At 43.0% G+C, this 19,051-nt stretch overlaps 1 protein-coding gene across 1 annotated transcript in view; it reads left to right on the top strand.

Annotated features, from left to right (window-relative positions):
• Positions 1-533: 533 nt before the first annotated feature.
• LOC115149444 (reversion-inducing cysteine-rich protein with Kazal motifs) overlaps positions 534-19,051 on the top strand; it is a 114,812-nt gene continuing 96,294 nt past the window's right edge. Inside the window, exon 1 of the mRNA XM_029692307.1 lies at positions 534-754. Within this exon, the coding sequence (XP_029548167.1) occupies positions 685-754 (70 nt within the window). The 5' untranslated portion in view covers positions 534-684. The remainder of the gene's footprint in view (positions 755-19,051) is intronic.

Genomic DNA, 19,051 nt, shown 5'->3' with positions numbered 1-19,051 from the left:
GGCCACAGTGGCTCGCGGGTCCCCTTATTTTAGCAGCCCTCCTCTTGACAGCGAAGAGAAAACGTTGAAGTTAAACAGTTCATTTCCTGCAATTCTACACATTTTGCCATAAGGTGAAGGTGGAGAGACAAATGTTTGCAGTTGTTAATAAGAGTATTTGATGAAGCCGCATATCGTCCCTGACTAAGACATCAGCAGTAATATTCCACCATGACAGCTTCACTGCAGTAACGTTGCGCTGGCTAAAAGGAAAAGAGCTGTTTAAAGAACACGTAGGACTCTTATCTGTCTGTCAGGCTTTTGTCACATCTAATTCCCATATCAACGAGTGGCCCAGACCTTTTCGTGTGGTGCGGCGTGCAAATCTGTACATGAGAGACGGGTGGACATATCACCGCACCCATGCATTAATAACGGTGTTATCAAACTGTTCTCATGTCACCGTTAACCCGGCCCTCTCGTGACCGGTGGGCTTTATCCCGTCTGCGCATGCCCAGTATGTTGTGCGTGTGAGCATAGGGCCAGAAGTTCTCTTGCTCCTCCACTGTTCGGCCTGCATATGAGCGGATCACGAGAGAGCCGCAGTCGCTGATGTCGCCAGTGCAGAAGGTCTCATGGAGCTTGTCAAAGCGGCAGTGTTTTTGTTGTATTTTCCTTCACAATGCACTTTAGGATTTTAATAAGATGTATGTGTGTTTTGAGATAGTGACTTTTCTGCTCGCCTTCAACTTCTACGATTTGGTTCTTACTCAGGGTAAGTCTCCTGTTGGTTTTTCTTATTTCGCTAAACGTTACATACAGTAACTGTCCTGTGTGTAATTGTCCTGTGTTGTAAGTCCATTGTTGTGCTCTTAGGGGTTGTAATTGTATCAAAACATGCAAGCTATATACAATTGGTAAAGTTCGCTTAAAATGAGAACAAATCATTGTAGGGACGCAAGTATTCAGCGCGCTGAGTTTTAACTTTTTAATTCACTCCTACGGTGTAGCATCTTGCAATATGAGCGACCAACAACCGTTGTACAGATTTATCAACAGAATACAGCATACTTTGTGTTTTCTAACGGTAGCCTACTTTGTATTGGGATAGTTTTGACTCTTATTTTGGAGGTAATACAGTAGTCACTTTCCATATAGTTTCCATTGTGAACTTGATATCCGTCATATTTCTCCATATTGTATCACGCTGGTTTTCTTCCTCTTTTCTTACCAATTGTATCACTCAAATGGGGAGGGTCGCTCTACCGGTGATGGAGCTGTAACCAGCCCATAGCGTGTAGCCTATACTGGTGATGGAGCTGTAACCAGCCCATAGCGTGTAACCTATACCGGTGATGGAGCTGTAACCAGCCCATAGCGTGTAGCCTATACTGGTGATGGAGCTGTAACCAGCCCATAGCGTGTAACCTATACCGGTGATGGAACTGTAACCAGCCCATAGCATGTAGCCTATACTGGTGATGGAGCTGTAACCAGCCCATAGCGTGTAACCTATACCGGTGATGGAGCTGTAACCAGCCCATAGCATGTAGCCTATACTGGTGATGGAGCTGTAACCAGCCCATAGCGTGTAGCCTATACCGGTGATGGAGCTGTAACCAGCCCATAGCGTGTAGCCTATACTGGTGATGGAGCTGTAACCAGCCCATAGCGTGTAGCCTATACTGGTGATGGAGCTGTAACCAGCCCATAGCGTGTAGCCTATACCGGTGATGGAGCTGTAACCAGCCCATAGCGTGTAGCCTATACCGGTGATGGAGCTGTAACCAGCCCATAGCGTGTAGCCTATACCGGTGATGGAGCTGTAACCAGCCCATAGCGTGTAACCTATACTGGTGATGGAGCTGTAACCAGCCCATAGTGTGTAACCGATACCGGTGATGGAGCTGTAACCAGCCCATAGCGTGTAACCTATACCGGTGATGGAGCTGTAACCAGCCCATAGCGTGTAGCCTATACTGGTGATGGAGCTGTAACCAGCCCATAGCGTGTAGCCTATACTGGTGATGGAGCTGTAACCAGCCCATAGCGTGTAGCCTATACTGGTGATGGAGCTGTAACCAGCCCATAGCGTGTAACCTATACTGGTGATGGAGCTGTAACCAGCCCATAGCGTGTAGCCTATACTGGTGATGGAGCTGTAACCAGCCCATAGCGTGTAACCTATACTGGTGATGGAGCTGTAACCAGCCCATAGCGTGTAACCTATACTGGTGATGGAGCTGTAACCAGCCCATAGCGTGTAACCTATACTGGTGATGGAGCTGTAACCAGCCCATAGCGTGTAACCTATACCGGTGATGGAGCTGTAACCAGCCCATAGCATGTAGCCTATACTGGTGATGGAGCTGTAACCAGCCCATAGCGTGTAGCCTATACCGGTGATGGAGCTGTAACCAGCCCATAGCGTGTAGCCTATACTGGTGATGGAGCTGTAACCAGCCCATAGCGTGTAGCCTATACTGGTGATGGAGCTGTAACCAGCCCATAGCGTGTAGCCTATACCGGTGATGGAGCTGTAACCAGCCCATAGCGTGTAGCCTATACCGGTGATGGAGCTGTAACCAGCCCATAGCGTGTAGCCTATACCGGTGATGGAGCTGTAACCAGCCCATAGCGTGTAACCTATACTGGTGATGGAGCTGTAACCAGCCCATAGTGTGTAACCGATACCGGTGATGGAGCTGTAACCAGCCCATAGCGTGTAACCTATACCGGTGATGGAGCTGTAACCAGCCCATAGCGTGTAGCCTATACTGGTGATGGAGCTGTAACCAGCCCATAGCGTGTAGCCTATACTGGTGATGGAGCTGTAACCAGCCCATAGCGTGTAGCCTATACTGGTGATGGAGCTGTAACCAGCCCATAGCGTGTAACCTATACTGGTGATGGAGCTGTAACCAGCCCATAGCGTGTAGCCTATACTGGTGATGGAGCTGTAACCAGCCCATAGCGTGTAACCTATACTGGTGATGGAGCTGTAACCAGCCCATAGCGTGTAACCTATACTGGTGATGGAGCTGTAACCAGCCCATAGCGTGTAACCTATACTGGTGATGGAGCTGTAACCAGCCCATAGCGTGTAACCTATACTGGTGATGGAGCTGTAACCAGCCCATAGCGTGTAACCTATACTGGTGATGGAGCTGTAACCAGCCCATAGCGTGTAACCTATACTGGTGATGGAGCTGTAACCAGCCCATAGCGTGTAACCTATACTGGTGATGGAGCTGTAACCAGCCCATAGCGTGTAACCTATACTGGTGATGGAGCTGTAACCAGCCCATAGTGTGTAACCTATACTGGTGATGGAGCTGTAACCAGCCCATAGCGTGTAACCTATACTGGTGATGGAGCTGTAACCAGCCCATAGCGTGTAACCTATACCGGTGATGGAGCTGTAACCAGCCCATAGCGTGTAACCTATACCGGTGATGGAGCTGTAACCAGCCCATAGCGTGTAGCCTATACCGGTGATGGAGCTGTAACCAGCCCATAGCGTGTAACCTATACCGGGGATGGAGCTGTAACCAGCCCATAGCGTGTAACCTATACTGGTGATGGAGCTGTAACCAGCCCATAGCGTGTAACCTATACTGGTGATGGAGCTGTAACCAGCCCATAGCGTGTAACCTATACTGGTGATGGAGCTGTAACCAGCCCATAGCGTGTAACCTATACTGGTGATGGAGCTGTAACCAGCCCATAGCGTGTAACCGATACCGGTGATGGAGCTGTAACCAGCCCATAGCGTGTAACCTATACCGGTGATGGAGCTGTAACCAGCCCATAGCGTGTAACCTATACCGGTGATGGAGCTGTAACCAGCCCATAGCGTGTAACCTATACTGGTGATGGAGCTGTAACCAGCCCATAGCGTGTAACCTATACTGGTGATGGAACTGTAACCAGCCCATAGCGTGTAGCCTATACCGGTGATGGAGCTGTAACCAGCCCATAGCGTGTAGCCTATACTGGTGATGGAGCTGTAACCAGCCCATAGCGTGTAGCCTATACTGGTGATGGAGCTGTAACCAGCCCTTAGCGTGTAGCCTATAGTGGTGATGGAGCTGTAACCAGCCCATAGCGTGTAGCCTATACCGGTGATGGAGCTGTAACCAGCCCATAGCGTGTAGCCTATACTGGTGATGGAGCTGTAACATAAGTATGTTGTGTTCGTGACATGAAATAATTTAATAGGTGTTACGTTGTTGCTCTTCGGTGAGAATAGCCTGTGTATGAGGCTACGGTAGATGACTGCTCCTACAAGAGTATAGCTAGATATCGTTGATGTTAAACCTCAACGTTTTACTTGTTAGGTAATAATATGGCTAAACATTTGACACACGGATCAAGTGTATGACAATGATGAGCTGCTGATCCTTCACACCAGGCAATTAGCAAATACAGAGGTGTACTTACACTTGTACTGGTGTTAGACATCTGCCCTTGACTTTGCTTAAGTCATTGAATAAGGCAATAGTTATTGTATGTTGACATGTGTCACACTTGAACAATGTGTTAAAACCAGTTGGCGCACCCACGTTTCAACATGTAGGCATACAGTAGGCATACCCTTTAAAAGTTACTCATCAATATTCATTTGGCCGACTTCATTCAACTGATTCTTCAATCGTTATGGATGGGGTTAGTTGGCAGCTAGTAATTCGCATCTGGCGGTGTGGAGACTTTGATGTTGAGAAAATTGCTGTTTGTCCACATGCGTTCAGGATGTGGATTACTCCGCGTAAATATCGCTTGAAAGTTACTGACACAAGATATCTGTCACGGTGTGCGTCGAAGATGAAAGAACATCGCTTAGAACTTCATTTGGGAACTTCATTTGGGACAATGATGTATGTAAAACCTGGATTGATAATGCTATGTATTGGCCAATGAAAGGCTTTGAAGCTGGTGGGCCATATTGGCATTCCCCAGAAGAAGCAGTCCTCCAGAGGAATGCATTGAATTCTACAGTATTTCAATTAAATGTTTCAAGGACAATGAATTTACTATTTAAGTATTTTTGGTTGTAGTGGGCACAGTAACACTGTTACTTAAAAAAATATATGTTTCTATATATATATTATGTTTAGCTCACATAATTTCAAAGTATGCATTGAGGTGTCTGTAACAGAATAAATGTGGCAAAAACAAATGTAGACATCAATAAATTAATTTCTATAGCTTCCAAAATATTTTTAACACCGGTGGGGGAGTGCCAAGATGGAGGTGCAGTGGCTTCAAAACAGTGCCCCCTGTCAGTCATCTAGTCTGTATATAAATCATTGGTTTGGACCCATATTTGCAAGCTGGCATTATGAAGAAGACAAAGTCGCATACACACAGGGCCTTTTTTTAAGTTCTAAAATGGGAATGATAGCGGCCTCGCGTCTTGGGAACATCTGAGCAACTCATTTGATCCCTTCCAGACCACTACACTGCCTCAAGATAATGGTTTTCTCATTGTCCAACTCCGTTGCTTCGTGTAAAACAAAATGTCCCCGGTTAGCTGAAATTATCTCTATCTTTCCCTTTTTAGTTTCTTTTCAAGTATCCGCTATTGAGACTAGTCATCCCTTTAAAAAAAAAATCTGCAATCAATTTAACCTTTCAAGAGGACCACAATAGAAATATGTCCCAGACTTTATTGTGTATTGTCCTCCATGATTTAACTCATGTGCATGTATGGCTTCTTCAAGTTGTATGTGAGCTGGTTTTATAAAATGGTCAAATTAATAAACTAAATTAAAACTAAATCTATATTAACTTTGTGCATGGTTAATGATCTGAAATAATGGTATTTATTTTGATCTGTCTCCAATAATTGTTCATTCGGGAGAGTATAGAGCATGTTTGCAAGAACATTGGTTTTCATTAACATGAATGTATTTCATGTTTCAGATCTGAGACCTAACTGAACAGTTTTCAGGTTATTAGATGAGCAGTAACAAGGCTTGAGGCCTCTGTAAAACATCTGTATTTATGTTGACACAAGTTGTTACATTAAGGGCTACCATAAATGTCAAGGTTATCAAATAATATGGCTTCATTTCTGTGCTGACTTCAAAAAGCAATACCTGACCCAGGATCTGTGACTTCAAAAAGCAATACCTGACCCAGGATCTGTACAGACTTGAAAATGACACACTATTAAACTCCATAGCCATTTGTATAGCAATCAAGGCTGATTTTATAACTCAGCTTAAATTACCCTGCAACTCAAAAACAAATGTGTATTATGTTGGCGCTGTTCAATCAATCAATCAAATGTATTGATAAAGCCCTCTTTACATCAGCAGATGTCACAAAGTGCTATACAGAAACCCAGCCTAAAACCCCAAACAGCAAGCAATGCAGATGTAGAAGCACGGTGGCTAGGAAAAACCAAAAAAGAAACCTAGAGAGGATCCAGGATCTGAGGGATGGCGAGTAGTCTTCTGGCTGTGCCGGGTGGAGATTATAAGAGCACAAAGCCATTAAGGCCAGATTGTTCTTCAAGACGTTCAAACCTTCGTAGATGACCAACAGGGTCAAATAATAATAATCACAGTGGTTGTAGAGAGTGCAACATTTCAGTACCTCAGGAGTAAATATCAGTTGGCTTTTCATAGCCGAGCATTCAGAGGTCGAGACAGCAGGTGCGGTAGAGAGAGAGAGTCGAAAACAACAGGTCCGGGACAAGGTAGCGCGTCTGGTGAACAGGTCATGGTTCCATAACTGCAGGCAGAACAGTTGAAACTGGAGCAGCAGCACGGCCAGGTGGAATGGGGACAGCCAGGAGTCATCAGGCCAGGTAGTCCTGAGGCATGGTCCTAGGGGTCAGGTCCTCTGGGACTGGAGGGAGAAAGGGAGAGAGAGAGAATTAGAGGGAGCATACTTAAATTCACACAGGACACCAGATAAGACAGGAGAATTACACCAGATATAATAGACTGACCCTAGCCCCCCGGCACATAGACTATAGCAACATAGATACTGGAAACTGAGACAGTGGGGGGTCGGGGACACTGTGGCCCTGTCGAACGATACCCCCAGACAGGACCAACCAGGCAGGATATAACCCCTCCGACTTTGCCAAAGCACAGTCCCCCACACCACTAGAGGAATATCAACAGACCACAAAATTACTACCCTGAGACAAGGTTGAGGCCCACGAAGATCTCCTCCACCGCACGAGGGGGCACAAAATGTGTGGTATTTCATTGGTTCATTTGAATAAATCCAGAGCAGACAGTCTGACCAGCAGGCTCAGAGGCTGGCCGCAACAGCAGGATATTATGTAATTGAACAAGATGTGCTCCTTGTTGGATCGCTTGCCAAAAAAAAGACACTAAACTGATTCTATCACCACTACCAATCCTTCCCCAACACACAAAAACACATGCACACACACATGCACACACACATGCACACGCACACACACACACACACACACACACACACACACACACACACACACACACACACACACACACAGGCATGCACGCACACGCACACGCACATGCACACACACACAGGCACACACAGGCACACACGCACACACACGCACACACACACACGCACACATGCACACACACACATGCACACATACACACATGCACGCACACACACCACTTCCCCTCTTTCCCCTCTACCTGGATGTTTGTTCGCTTGTTAATTTACTCTATCCGTCTCCGTACTAGAGGTCGACCGATTATGATTTTAAAACGCCGATACCGATTATTGGAGGACCAAAAAAAGGCAATACCAAATAATCGGCCGATTTTTATGTATGTATATATATATATATATTTGTAATAATGACAATTACAACAATACTGAAGGAACACTTTTATTTTAACTTAATATAATACATAAATAAAATCAATTTAGTCTCAAATAAATAATGAAACATGTTCAATTTGGTTTAAATAATGCAAAAACCCAGTGTTGGAGAAGAAAGTAAAAGTGCAATATGTGCCATGTAAAAAAGCTAACGTTTAACTTCCTTGCTCAGAACATGAGAACATATGAAAGCTGGTGGTTCCTTTTAACATGAGTCTTCAATATTCCCAGTTAAGAAGTTTTAAGTTGTAGTTATTATAGGACTATTTCTCTCTATACCATTTGTATTTCATATACCTTTGACTATTGGATGTTCTTATAGGCACTTAAGTATTGCCAGCCTAATCTCGGGAGTTGATAGGCTTGAAGTCATAAACAGCGCTGTGAAGCAAGCATTGCTAAGAGCTGCTAGCAAACGCAGGAAAAGTGCTGTTTGAATGAATGCTTACGAGCCTGCTGCTGCCTACCACCGCTCAGTCAGACTGCTCTATCAAATATCAAATCATAGACTTTATTATAATATAATAAACACTCAGAAATACGAGTCTCAGGTCATTAATATCGTCAAATTCGGAAACGATCATTTCAAAATCAAAATGTTTATTCTTTCAGTGAAATACGGAACCGTTCTGTATTTTATCTAACGGGTGGCATCCCTAAGTCTAAATATTGCTGTTACATTGCACAACCTTCAATGTTATGTCATAATTATGTACAATTCTGGCAAATTAATTACGGTCTTTGTTAGGAAGAAATGGTCTTCACACAGTTTGCTACGAGCCAGGCGGCCCAAACTGCTGCATATACCCTGACTCTGCTTGCACTGAACGCAAGAAAAGTGACACAATTTTCCTAGTTAATATTGCCTGCTAACATGAATTTCTTAACTAAATATGCAGGTTTAAAAAAATATACTTGTGTATTGATTTTAAGAAAGGCATTGAGGTTTATGGTTAGGTTCATTGGTGCAACGATTGTGCTTTTTTCGCGAATGTGCTTTTGTTAAATCATCCCCCATTTGGCGAAGTTCAAGTAGGCTGTTATTCAATGATAAATGAACAGGCACCGCATTGATTATATGCAACGCTGAACAAGCTAGTTAACCTAGTAATATCATCAACCATGTGTAGTTAACTAGTGATTATGTTAAGATTGATTGTTTTTTATAAGATAAGTTTAATGCTAGCTAGCATTTTACCTTGGCTCCTTGCTGCACTCGCGTAACAGGTGGTCAGCCTGCCACGCAGTCTCCTCGTGGACTGCAATGTAATCGGCCATAATCGGCGTCCAAAAATGGCGATTATCGATTGTTATGAAAACTTGAAATCGGCCCTAATTAATCGGCAGTGCCGATAGGTCGACCTCTATTTCCATGAATCCCAATTTTTTAATTTTTGTTTTTTCTTCTTTTACTTTCTGTTTTGAACACCAGCTTCAAACAGCGGGAAAACAGTATTTTTGGTCACAGCGGTGTAGATGGTACAATGATTCTCTACACTACACTTGCTTGTTTTGTCACATTAACTGAAATTAGGCAAACTATTAGAATGTTTGCATCCAGGAAATGGTGGAGCAATTTCTGTATAGTGCATTTTTAACGTCACACTTGAAATCGCTCGCAATCTTAACGCCTGCCTCAGACCTCTCGTACAACAGCTCAGTGAGTCGTTAGATCACCATTTGCACTCCCGAGTCACTTTCCACACAGAAAATCTCTGCTAAACACAGAATTAATATGTTTATGAGTCTCTGTGACTGCCGAAAACTTCATAGTCGAATATAAATAGCCTAAAATGTTTGCAATGTTATTAACAAGCGAAGCAAGGATAACCTCAATTTGTTTTATGAAAAACGCGATAATCTAATTATATTAAAGCTAGATTATTAGGCTGAATATTGACCTCACTTTCATGTATGTGCAATCGATAGAACTACTTAGTATTAAACCATTAGGCTACATCTGAACTGCTTCAATATTCATACCAATGCTACTATTATCTCAAAGCTCACACTCACTGTAGCCTAACTAATAATCTAAAGGTCAACATATTAGGTATATGGCAATGTCGATTAACTTACTACTTCATTTTTCCTTATTTTCATTGTTTAATTATTGAATTGTTTTGACTTTGGCTTTATTCATTCCTGTTCACAGTTTTCCCAAACTGAAGAAATGCATCATTTACATAATCAAAATAGCAAGAGAAAACACTTAGAATACAGAACACATGGCTAACATAATTTAAAACACTTAGCATACAGAACACATGGCCAACATTATACAAACACTTAGAATACAGAACACATGGCCAACATAATACAAACACTTAGAATACAGAACACATGGCCAACATAAGACAAACACTTAGAATACAGAACACATGTCCAACATTATACAAACACTTAGAATACAGAACACATGGCCAACATAAGACAAACACTTAGAATACAGAACACATGTCCAACATAATACAAACACTTAGAATACAGAACACATGGCCAACATAATACAAACACTTAGAATACAGAACACATGGCCAACATAATACAAACACTTAGAATACAGAACACATGTCCAACATAATACAAACACTTAGAATACAGAACACATGGCCAACATAATACAAACACTTAGAATACAGAACACATGGACAACATACTACAAACACTTAGAATACATAATAGACTACAGAATAGACTACAGTCTTCTCTTGATGGGAAAACTGCATTGTGTAAAAAATACGACTTCGAATAGGCATAAATCATTTAAGAGTTACAGCAAACTCTTTAGCCTATATTCTGGAATAATTTTCAGCTCGGGACAGCTTCTGTAACGAGACAGTTAAGTTTTACTTTGTAACAAGTGCACTGCTTGTTTTTTGGGGAAATGGGTGTGAAATCTTCAGCCTTTATTTTTACGATGCATCGTTAAAACTCTCGTAAGTCTAAGTTCCATGGCTTTTGGGAAACCGGGCCCTGGAGCACACATATTGGGGCGGCAGGGTAGCCTAGTGGTTAGAGCGTTGGGCTAGTAACCGAAAGGTTGCAAGTTGAAATCCCTGAGCTGACAAGGTACAAGTCTGGTGTCCTGCCCCTGAACAAGGCAGTTAACCCACTGTTCCTAGGCTGTCATTGAAAATAAGAACATAGACCTGCTGATCACACTGGCTGTCTTTACCTAGCCAGAACCACTGACACACAGGTTTTCTCCTGTTATGGTAGAATAGTCCAAACCTTATAGATAATGTGAAGTCAGGCATGCATGCACAGAAATGTTGTTGGATAGGAGCACTTACTGTTGGGTCTTGGCTGAATTCTTGTGGGTTGTGGTGGGCGTTGTGGCTCAAAGCATTGATTGTGTTTGTTGAATTCCTGAACCTGCGTGGATGACACAAAAACTGGGTCATCAATCATGGTTGAACATTATTTCGGGATTTTGGCAATTATCTACTTCCCAAGAGTCAGATTAACTTGTGGATACCATTTTTATGTCTCTGTGTCCAGTATGAAGGAAGTTAGAGGTAGTTTCGCAAGCCAATGGCAATAACTGGAAATCTATGGGTGCTAGCAGATACCCTAGACTTCCAGTCATTATGCTAACACTAGTAAGCAATTGCACTAGCGCTAGTTAGCAACTCCCTTTAAACTGCAAATCCCAAAGGATCCATTTAAGGAACCACCATGTTTGGAGATCAGAAATGAAATCAATCAGATGTATTTAGAAAGCTATTTTTACATTAGCAGATGTCACAAAGTGCTTGTACAGAAACCCAGCCTAAAACCCCAAACAGCAAGCAATGCAGCTGTAGAATGCCTGTTGTTTTGTTTTTGAAGATTGTAATGTGCCAGGAGCATGGGATTGGTAATTGCTTTATTTCTTATTTGTTGTTATGAGGTTCCTAAATGGAAGTTGATAGATTTAGACTGGACCCTGATTATGGATCAATCATCCATCTAATTTTAGCTCAGAGACACATCACTATGCCTCTCTATTCCCTCTGGTTGTTTTACGAGTCTCTCAATCCTCACAGATGTCATTTAAAACAGCTGGAGGAAGATATTAGCAATGGCAAAGCCTTAGGTTTTTAATATCTAGCACTTCATCCATCATGTAGCTTTCATTTATATATTTAGATGGAACAGACTTTTATAGATGCAAGAAACTACTTATGGCCTTTTGATGTTACAGGACATTCTCTTCTTTAGCTGGTTTCTTATTGATCTTGCGTGATGGAGGGACACAGACAGCTGTCAAATAATTTGACAGCCCGGCATGCGTAATAAACACACATTCTTGTTTTAATTTGATAGTTGTTTGCCTATTTTGCAGTTACTCTGTTAAAGACACTTCAATGAGGGGAATCAAAGACACTAATTTTAGCATTAGTCAGTTGAATAATTACAAGGAATTTTATCTATCAACCATTGATATGAGAAGATTTGGCTTCCATGGATCAGGGGTTATAATGACAATATGAATATTCTCTTCATTCACCTGTTGATTTGAATAAGTGGAGTTTGCTGCTCGTAGTCCTAGTATATCAAATCAAATCAAATGTATTTATAAAGCCCTTCTTACATCAGCTGATATCTCAAAGTGCTGTACAGAAACCCAGCCTAAAACCCCCAAACAGCAAGCAATGCAGGTGTAGAAGCACGGTGGCTAGGTAAAACTCCCTAGAAAGGCCAAAACCTAGGAAGAAACCTAGAGAGGAACCAGGCTATGAGGGGTGGCCAGTCCTCTTCTGGCTGTGCTGGGTGGAGATTATAACAGAACATGGCCAAGATGTTCAAATGTTCATAAATGACCAGCATGGTCAAATAATTATAATCAGAGTAGTTGTCGAGGGTGCAACAAGTCAGCACCTCAAGAGTAAATGTCAGTACGCTTTTCATAGCCGATCATTGAGAGTATCTCAACCGCTCCTGCTGTCTCTAGAGAGTTGAAAACAGCAGGTCTGGGACAGGTAGCATGTCCGGTGAACAGGTCAGGGTTCCATAGCCGCAGGCAGAACAGTTGAAACTGGAGCAGCAGCACGGCCAGGTGGACTGGGGACAGCAAGGAGTCATCATGCCAGGGAGTCCTGAGGCATGGTCCTAGGGCTCAGGTCCCCCGAGAGAGAGAAAGAGAGAATTAGAGAGCATACTTCAATTCACACAGGACACCGGATAAGACAGGAGAAATACTCTAGATATAACAGACTGACCCTAGGCCCCCGACACATAAACTACTACAGCATAAATACTGGAGGCTGAGACAGGAAGGGTCAGGAGACAATGTGGCCCCATCCGATGATACCCCCGGACAGGGCCAAACAAGCAGGCTATAACCCCACCCACTTTGCCAAAGCACAGCCCCCACACCACTAGAGGGATATCTTCAACCACCAACTTACCATTGTGAGACAAGGCCGAGTATAGCCCACAAAGATCTCCGCCACGGCACAACCCAAGGGGGAGCGCCAACCCAGACAGGAAGACCACGTCAGTGACTCAACCCACTCAAGTGTCGCACCCGTCCTAGGGACGGCATGGAAGAGCACCAGTAAGCCAGTGACTCAGCCCCTGTAATAGGGTTAGAGGCAGAGAATCCCAGTGGAGAGAGGGGAACCGGCCAGGCAGAGACAGCAAGGGCGGTTCGTTGCTCCAGGGGCTTTCCGTTCACCTTCACACTCCTGGGCCAGACTTCACTCAATCATATGACCTACTGAAGAGATGAGTCTTCAGTAAAGACTTAAAGGTTGAGACCGAGTCTGCGTCTCTCACATGGGTAGGCAGACCATTCCATAAAAATAGAGCTCTATAGGAGAGCTCTATATGCCTCCAGCTGTTTGCTTAGAAATTCTAGGGACAATTAGGAGGCCTGCATCTTGTGACCGTAGCGTATGTGTAGGTATGTACGGCAGGACCAAATCGGAAAGATAGGTAGGAGCAAGCCCATGTAATGCTTTGTAGGTCAGCAGTAAAACCTTGAAATCAGCCCTTGCCTTAACAGGAAGCCAGTGTAGGGAGGCTAGCACTGGAGTAATATGATCAAATTTTTTGGTTCTAGTCAGGATTCTAGCAACCGTATTTAGCACTAACTGAAGTCTATTAAGTGCTTTATCCGGGTAGACGGAAAGTAGAGCATTGCAGTAGTCTAACCTAGAAGTAACAAAAGCATGGATACATTTTTCTGCATCATTTTTGGATAGAAAGTTTCAGATTTTTGCAATGTTACGTAGATGGAAAAAAGCTGTCCTTGAAAGAGTCTTGATATGTTCGTCAAAAGAGAGATCAGGGTCCAGAGTAACGCCGAGGTCCTGGGACCTAGAACAAGCATCTCTGTTTTGTCCGAGTTTAAAAGTAGAACATTTGCAGCCATCCACTTCCTTATGTGTGAAACACAGGCTTCTAGTTTCATTGAAATGTACAGCTGTGTGTCATCCGCATAGCAGTGAAAGTTAACATTATGTTTTCGAATGACATCCCCAAGAGGTAAAATATATAGTGAAAACAATAGTGGTCCTAAAATGGAACCTTGAGGAACACCGAAATTTACAGTTGATTTGTCAGAGGACAAACCATTCACAGAGACAAACTGATATCTTTCCTGACAGATAAGATCTAAACCAGGCCAGAACTTGTCCGTGTAGACCAATTTGGGTTTCCAATCTCTCTAAAAGAATGTGGTGATCGATGGTATCAAAAGCAGCACTAAGGTCTAGGAGCACGAGGACAGATGCAGAGCCTCGGTCTGACGCCATTAAAAGGTCATTTACCACCTTCACAAGTGCAGTCTCAGTACTATGATGGGGTCTAAAACCAGACTGAAGCATTTTGTATACATTGTTTGTCTTCAGGAAGGCAGTGAGTTGCTGCGCAACAGCTTTTTCTAACATTTTTGAGAGGAATGGAAGATTCGATATAGGCCAATAGTTTTTTATATTTTCTGGGTCAAGATTCAGCTTTTTCAAGAGAGGCTTTATTCTGCCACTTTTAGTGAGTTTGGTACACATCCGGTAGATAGAGGGCCGTTTATTATGTTCAACATAGGAGGGCCAAGCACAGGAAGCAGCTCTTTCAGTAGTTTAGTTGGAATAGGGTCCAGTATGCAGCTTGAAGGTTTAGAGGCCATGATTATTTTCATCATTGTGTCAAGAGATATAGTATTAAAACACTTGAGTGTCTCCCTTGATCCTAGGTCCTGGCAGAGTTGTGCAGACTCAGGACAACTGATACGCAGATTTAAAGAGGAGTCTGTAATTTGCTTTCTAATGATCATGATCTTTTCCTCAAAGAAGTTCATGAATTTATTACTGCTGAAGTGAAAGCCATCCTGTCTTGGGGAATGCTGCTTTTTAGTTAGCTTTGCGACAGTATCAAAAATAAATTTCAGATTGTTCTTATTTACCTCAATTAAGTTGGAAAAATAGGATGATCGAGCAGCAGTGAGGGCTCTTCGATACTGCACGGTACTGTCTTTCCAAGCAAGTCGGAAGACTTCCAGTTTGGTGTGGCGCCATTTCTGTTCCAATTTTCTGGAAGCTTGCTTCCGAGCTCGGGTATTTTCTGTATACCAGGGAGCTAGTTTCTTATGACAAATGTTTTTAGTTTTTAGGGGTGCAACTGCATCTAGGGTATTGCGCAAGGTTAAATTGAGTTCCTCAGTTAGGTGGTTAACTGATTTTTGTCCTCTGACGTCCTTGGGTAGGCAGAGGGAGTCTGGAAGGGGATCAAGGAATCTTTGGGTTGTCTGAGAATTGATAGCACGACATTTGATGGTCCTTGGTTGGGGTCTGAGCAGATTATTTTTTGCGATTGCAAACGTAAAAAATGGTGGTCCGATAGTCCAGGATTATGAGGAAAAACATTAAGATCCACAACATTTATTCCATGGGACAAAACTAGGTCCAGAGTATGACTGTGGCAGTGAGTAGGTCCAGAGACATGTTGGACAAAACCCACTGAGTCGATGATGGCTCCGAAAGCCTTTTGGACTGGGTCTGTGGACTTTTCCATGTGAATATTAAAGTCACCAAAAATTAGAATATTATCTGCTGTGACTACAATGTCCGATAGGAACTCAGTGAGGAACGCTGTATATGGCCCAGGAGGCCTGTAAACAGTAGCTATACAAAGTGATTGAGTAGACTGCATAGATTTCATGACTAGACCAAAATGTCATTTTATTTTTTGTAAATTGAAATTTGCTATCGTAAATGTTAGCAACACCTTCGCCTTTGCGGAATGCACGGGGGATATGGTCACTAGTGTAACCAGGAGGTGAGGCCTCATTTAACACAGTAAATTCATCAGGCTTAAGCCATGTTTCAGTCAGGCCAATCAAATCAAGATTATGATCAGTGATTAGTTCATTGACTATAACTGCCTTTGAAGTGAGGGATCTAACATTAAGTAGCCCTATTTTGAGATGTGAGGTATCACGATCTCTTTCAATAATGGCAGGAATGGAGGAGGTCTTTATTCAAGTGAGATTGCTGAGGCGAACACGGCCATGTTTAGTTTTGCCCAACCTAAGTCGAGGCACAGACACGGTCTCAATGGGGATATACACCACATACATACAGTTGAAGTCAGAAGTTTACATAGACCTTAGCCAAATACATTTAAACTCAGTTTTTCACAATTCCTGACATTTAATCCTAGTAAAAATTCCCTGTCTTAGGTCAGTTAGGATCACCACTTTATTTTAAGAATGTGAAATGTCAGAATGAGAGAATGATTTATTTCAGCTTTTATTTCTTTCGTCACATTCCCAGTGGGTCAGAAGTTTACATCACTCAATTAGTCTTTGGTAGCATTGCCTTTAAATTGTTTAACTTGGGCCAAACGTTTCGGGTAGCCTTCCACAAGCTTCCTACAATAAGTTGGGTGAATTTCAGCCCATTCCTCCTGACAGAGCTGGTGTAACTGAGTCAGGTTTGTAGGCCTCCTTGCTCGCACACGCTTTTTTGTGTTCTGCCCACAAATTTTCTATAGGGTTGAGGTCAGGGCTTTGTGATGGCCACTCCAATACCTTGACTTTGTTGTCCTTCAAGGCAACATTGGAAGTATGCTTGGGGTCATTGTCCATTTGGAAGACCCATTTGCGACCAAGCTTTGACTTCCTGACTGATTTCTTGAGATGTTGCTTCAATATATCCACATCATTTTCCTGCCTCATGATGCCATCTATTTTGTGAAGTGCACCAGTACCTCCTGCATGGTGTTCTTTGGCTTGCAAGCCTCCCCCTTTTTCCTCCAACTATAAGGATGGTCATTATGGCCAAACAGTTCTATTTTGTCCTCATACCAGAGGACATTTCTACAAAAAGTACGATCTTTGTCCCCATGTGCAGTTGCAAACCGTAGTCTGGCTTTTTTTAATGGCGGTTTTGGAGCAGTGGCTTCTTCCTTGCTGAGCGGCCTTTCAGGTTATGTCGATATAGGACCCATTTTACTGTGGATATAGATACTTTTGTACTTGTTTCCTCCAGCATCTTCACAAGGTCCTTTGCTGTGGTTCTGGGTTTGATTTCGAATTTTCGCACCAAAGTACGTTCATCTCTAGGAGACAGAATGCGTCTCCTTCCTGAGAGGTATGACGGCTGCGTGGTCCCATGGTGTTTATACTTGCGTACTATTGTTTCTACAGATGAACGTGGTACCTTCAGGCGTTTGGAAATTGCTCCCAAGGATGAACCAGACTTGAGGAGGTCTACAATTTTCTTTCTGACATCTTTTGATTTATTTTAATTTTCCCATGATGTCAAGCAAAGAGGCACTGAGTTTGAAGGTAGGCCTTGAAATACATCCACAGGTACACCCCCAATTGACTCAAATGATGTCAATTAGCCTATCAGAAGCTTCTAAAGCCATGACATCATTTTCTGGAATTTTCCAAGCTGTTTAAAGGCACAGTCGACTTAGTGTATGTAACCTTCTGACCCACTGGAATTGTGATACAGTGACTTATAAGTGAAATAATCTGTCTGTAAACAATTGTTGGAGAAATTACCTGTGTCATTCACAAAGTAGATGTCCTAACCAAATTGCCAAAACTATAGATTGTTGACAAGAAATTTGTGGAGTGGTTGAAAAATTTGTTTTAATAACTCCAACCTAAGTGTATGTAAACTTCCGACTTCATCTGTACAGTGTATGTTTCCATATATTTTCATATGTGCATACAGTACATATACACTGCATAACATCTCATTCCAGAATCATGGGCATTAATATGGAGTTGGTCCCCCCCTTTGCTGCTATAACAGCCTCCACTCTTCTGGGAAGGCTTTCCACCAGATGTTGGAAAAACATTGCTGCTGGCACTTATGTTGGGCGATTAGGCCTTGCTCGCAGTCGGCGTTCCAATTCATCCCAAAGGTGTTCGATGGGGTTGAGGTCAGGGTTCTGTGCAGGCCAGTCAAGTTTTCCTCACCGATCTCGACAAACCATTTCTGTATGGACCTCACTTTGTGCACGGGGGCATTGTCATGCTGAAACAGGAAAGGGCCTTCCCCAAACTGTTGCCACAAAGTTGGAAGCAGTTTGCATTATGTAGCGTTCTCCTGGCATCCGCCAAACCCAGATTCGTCCGTCGCACTACCAGATGGTGAGGCGTGATTCATCACTCCAGAGAACGCGTTTCCACTGCTCCAGAGTACAATGGAAGTGAGCTTTACACCACTCCAGCCGACGCTTGGCAGTGATCTTAGGCTTGTATGTGGCTGCTCGGCCATGGAAACCCATTTCATGAAGTTCCTGACGTTGCTTCTAGAGGCAGTTTGGAACTCAGTTGTGAGTGTTGCAACCGAGGACAGACGATTTTTACACGCTACGAGCTTCAGCACTTAGGGGTCCCGTTCTGTGAGCTTGTGTGGCCTACCACTTCGCGACTGAGCCGTTGTTGCTCCTAGACGTTTCCACAATAACAGCACTTACAGTTGACCGGGGCAACTCTAGCAAGGCAGAAATTTGACGAACTGACTTGTTTCAAGTTTAAATTCACTGAGCTCTTAAGTAAGGCCATTCTACTGCCAATATTTGTTCTATGGTGATTGCATGGCTGTCTGCTCAATTTTATACACCTGTCAGCAACGGTGTATAAGGGCCTATATATATATATATATTAATGCAGTTGATACATATACAGTATTTTCATCGAATAGAAAATAGAGGGTTCAGACTGCCACAGAGGAATACGGGAGCAGCCCAAACATCAGACAATTATCCATGACTA

The sequence above is a fragment of the Salmo trutta genome, chromosome 2 (genome assembly GCF_901001165.1).
Source record: "Salmo trutta chromosome 2, fSalTru1.1, whole genome shotgun sequence".
Lineage (NCBI taxonomy): Eukaryota > Metazoa > Chordata > Actinopteri > Salmoniformes > Salmonidae > Salmo > Salmo trutta.
Note: the sequence above shows the minus strand (reverse complement) of the source record. Positions and strands in the feature narration are given on the sequence as shown.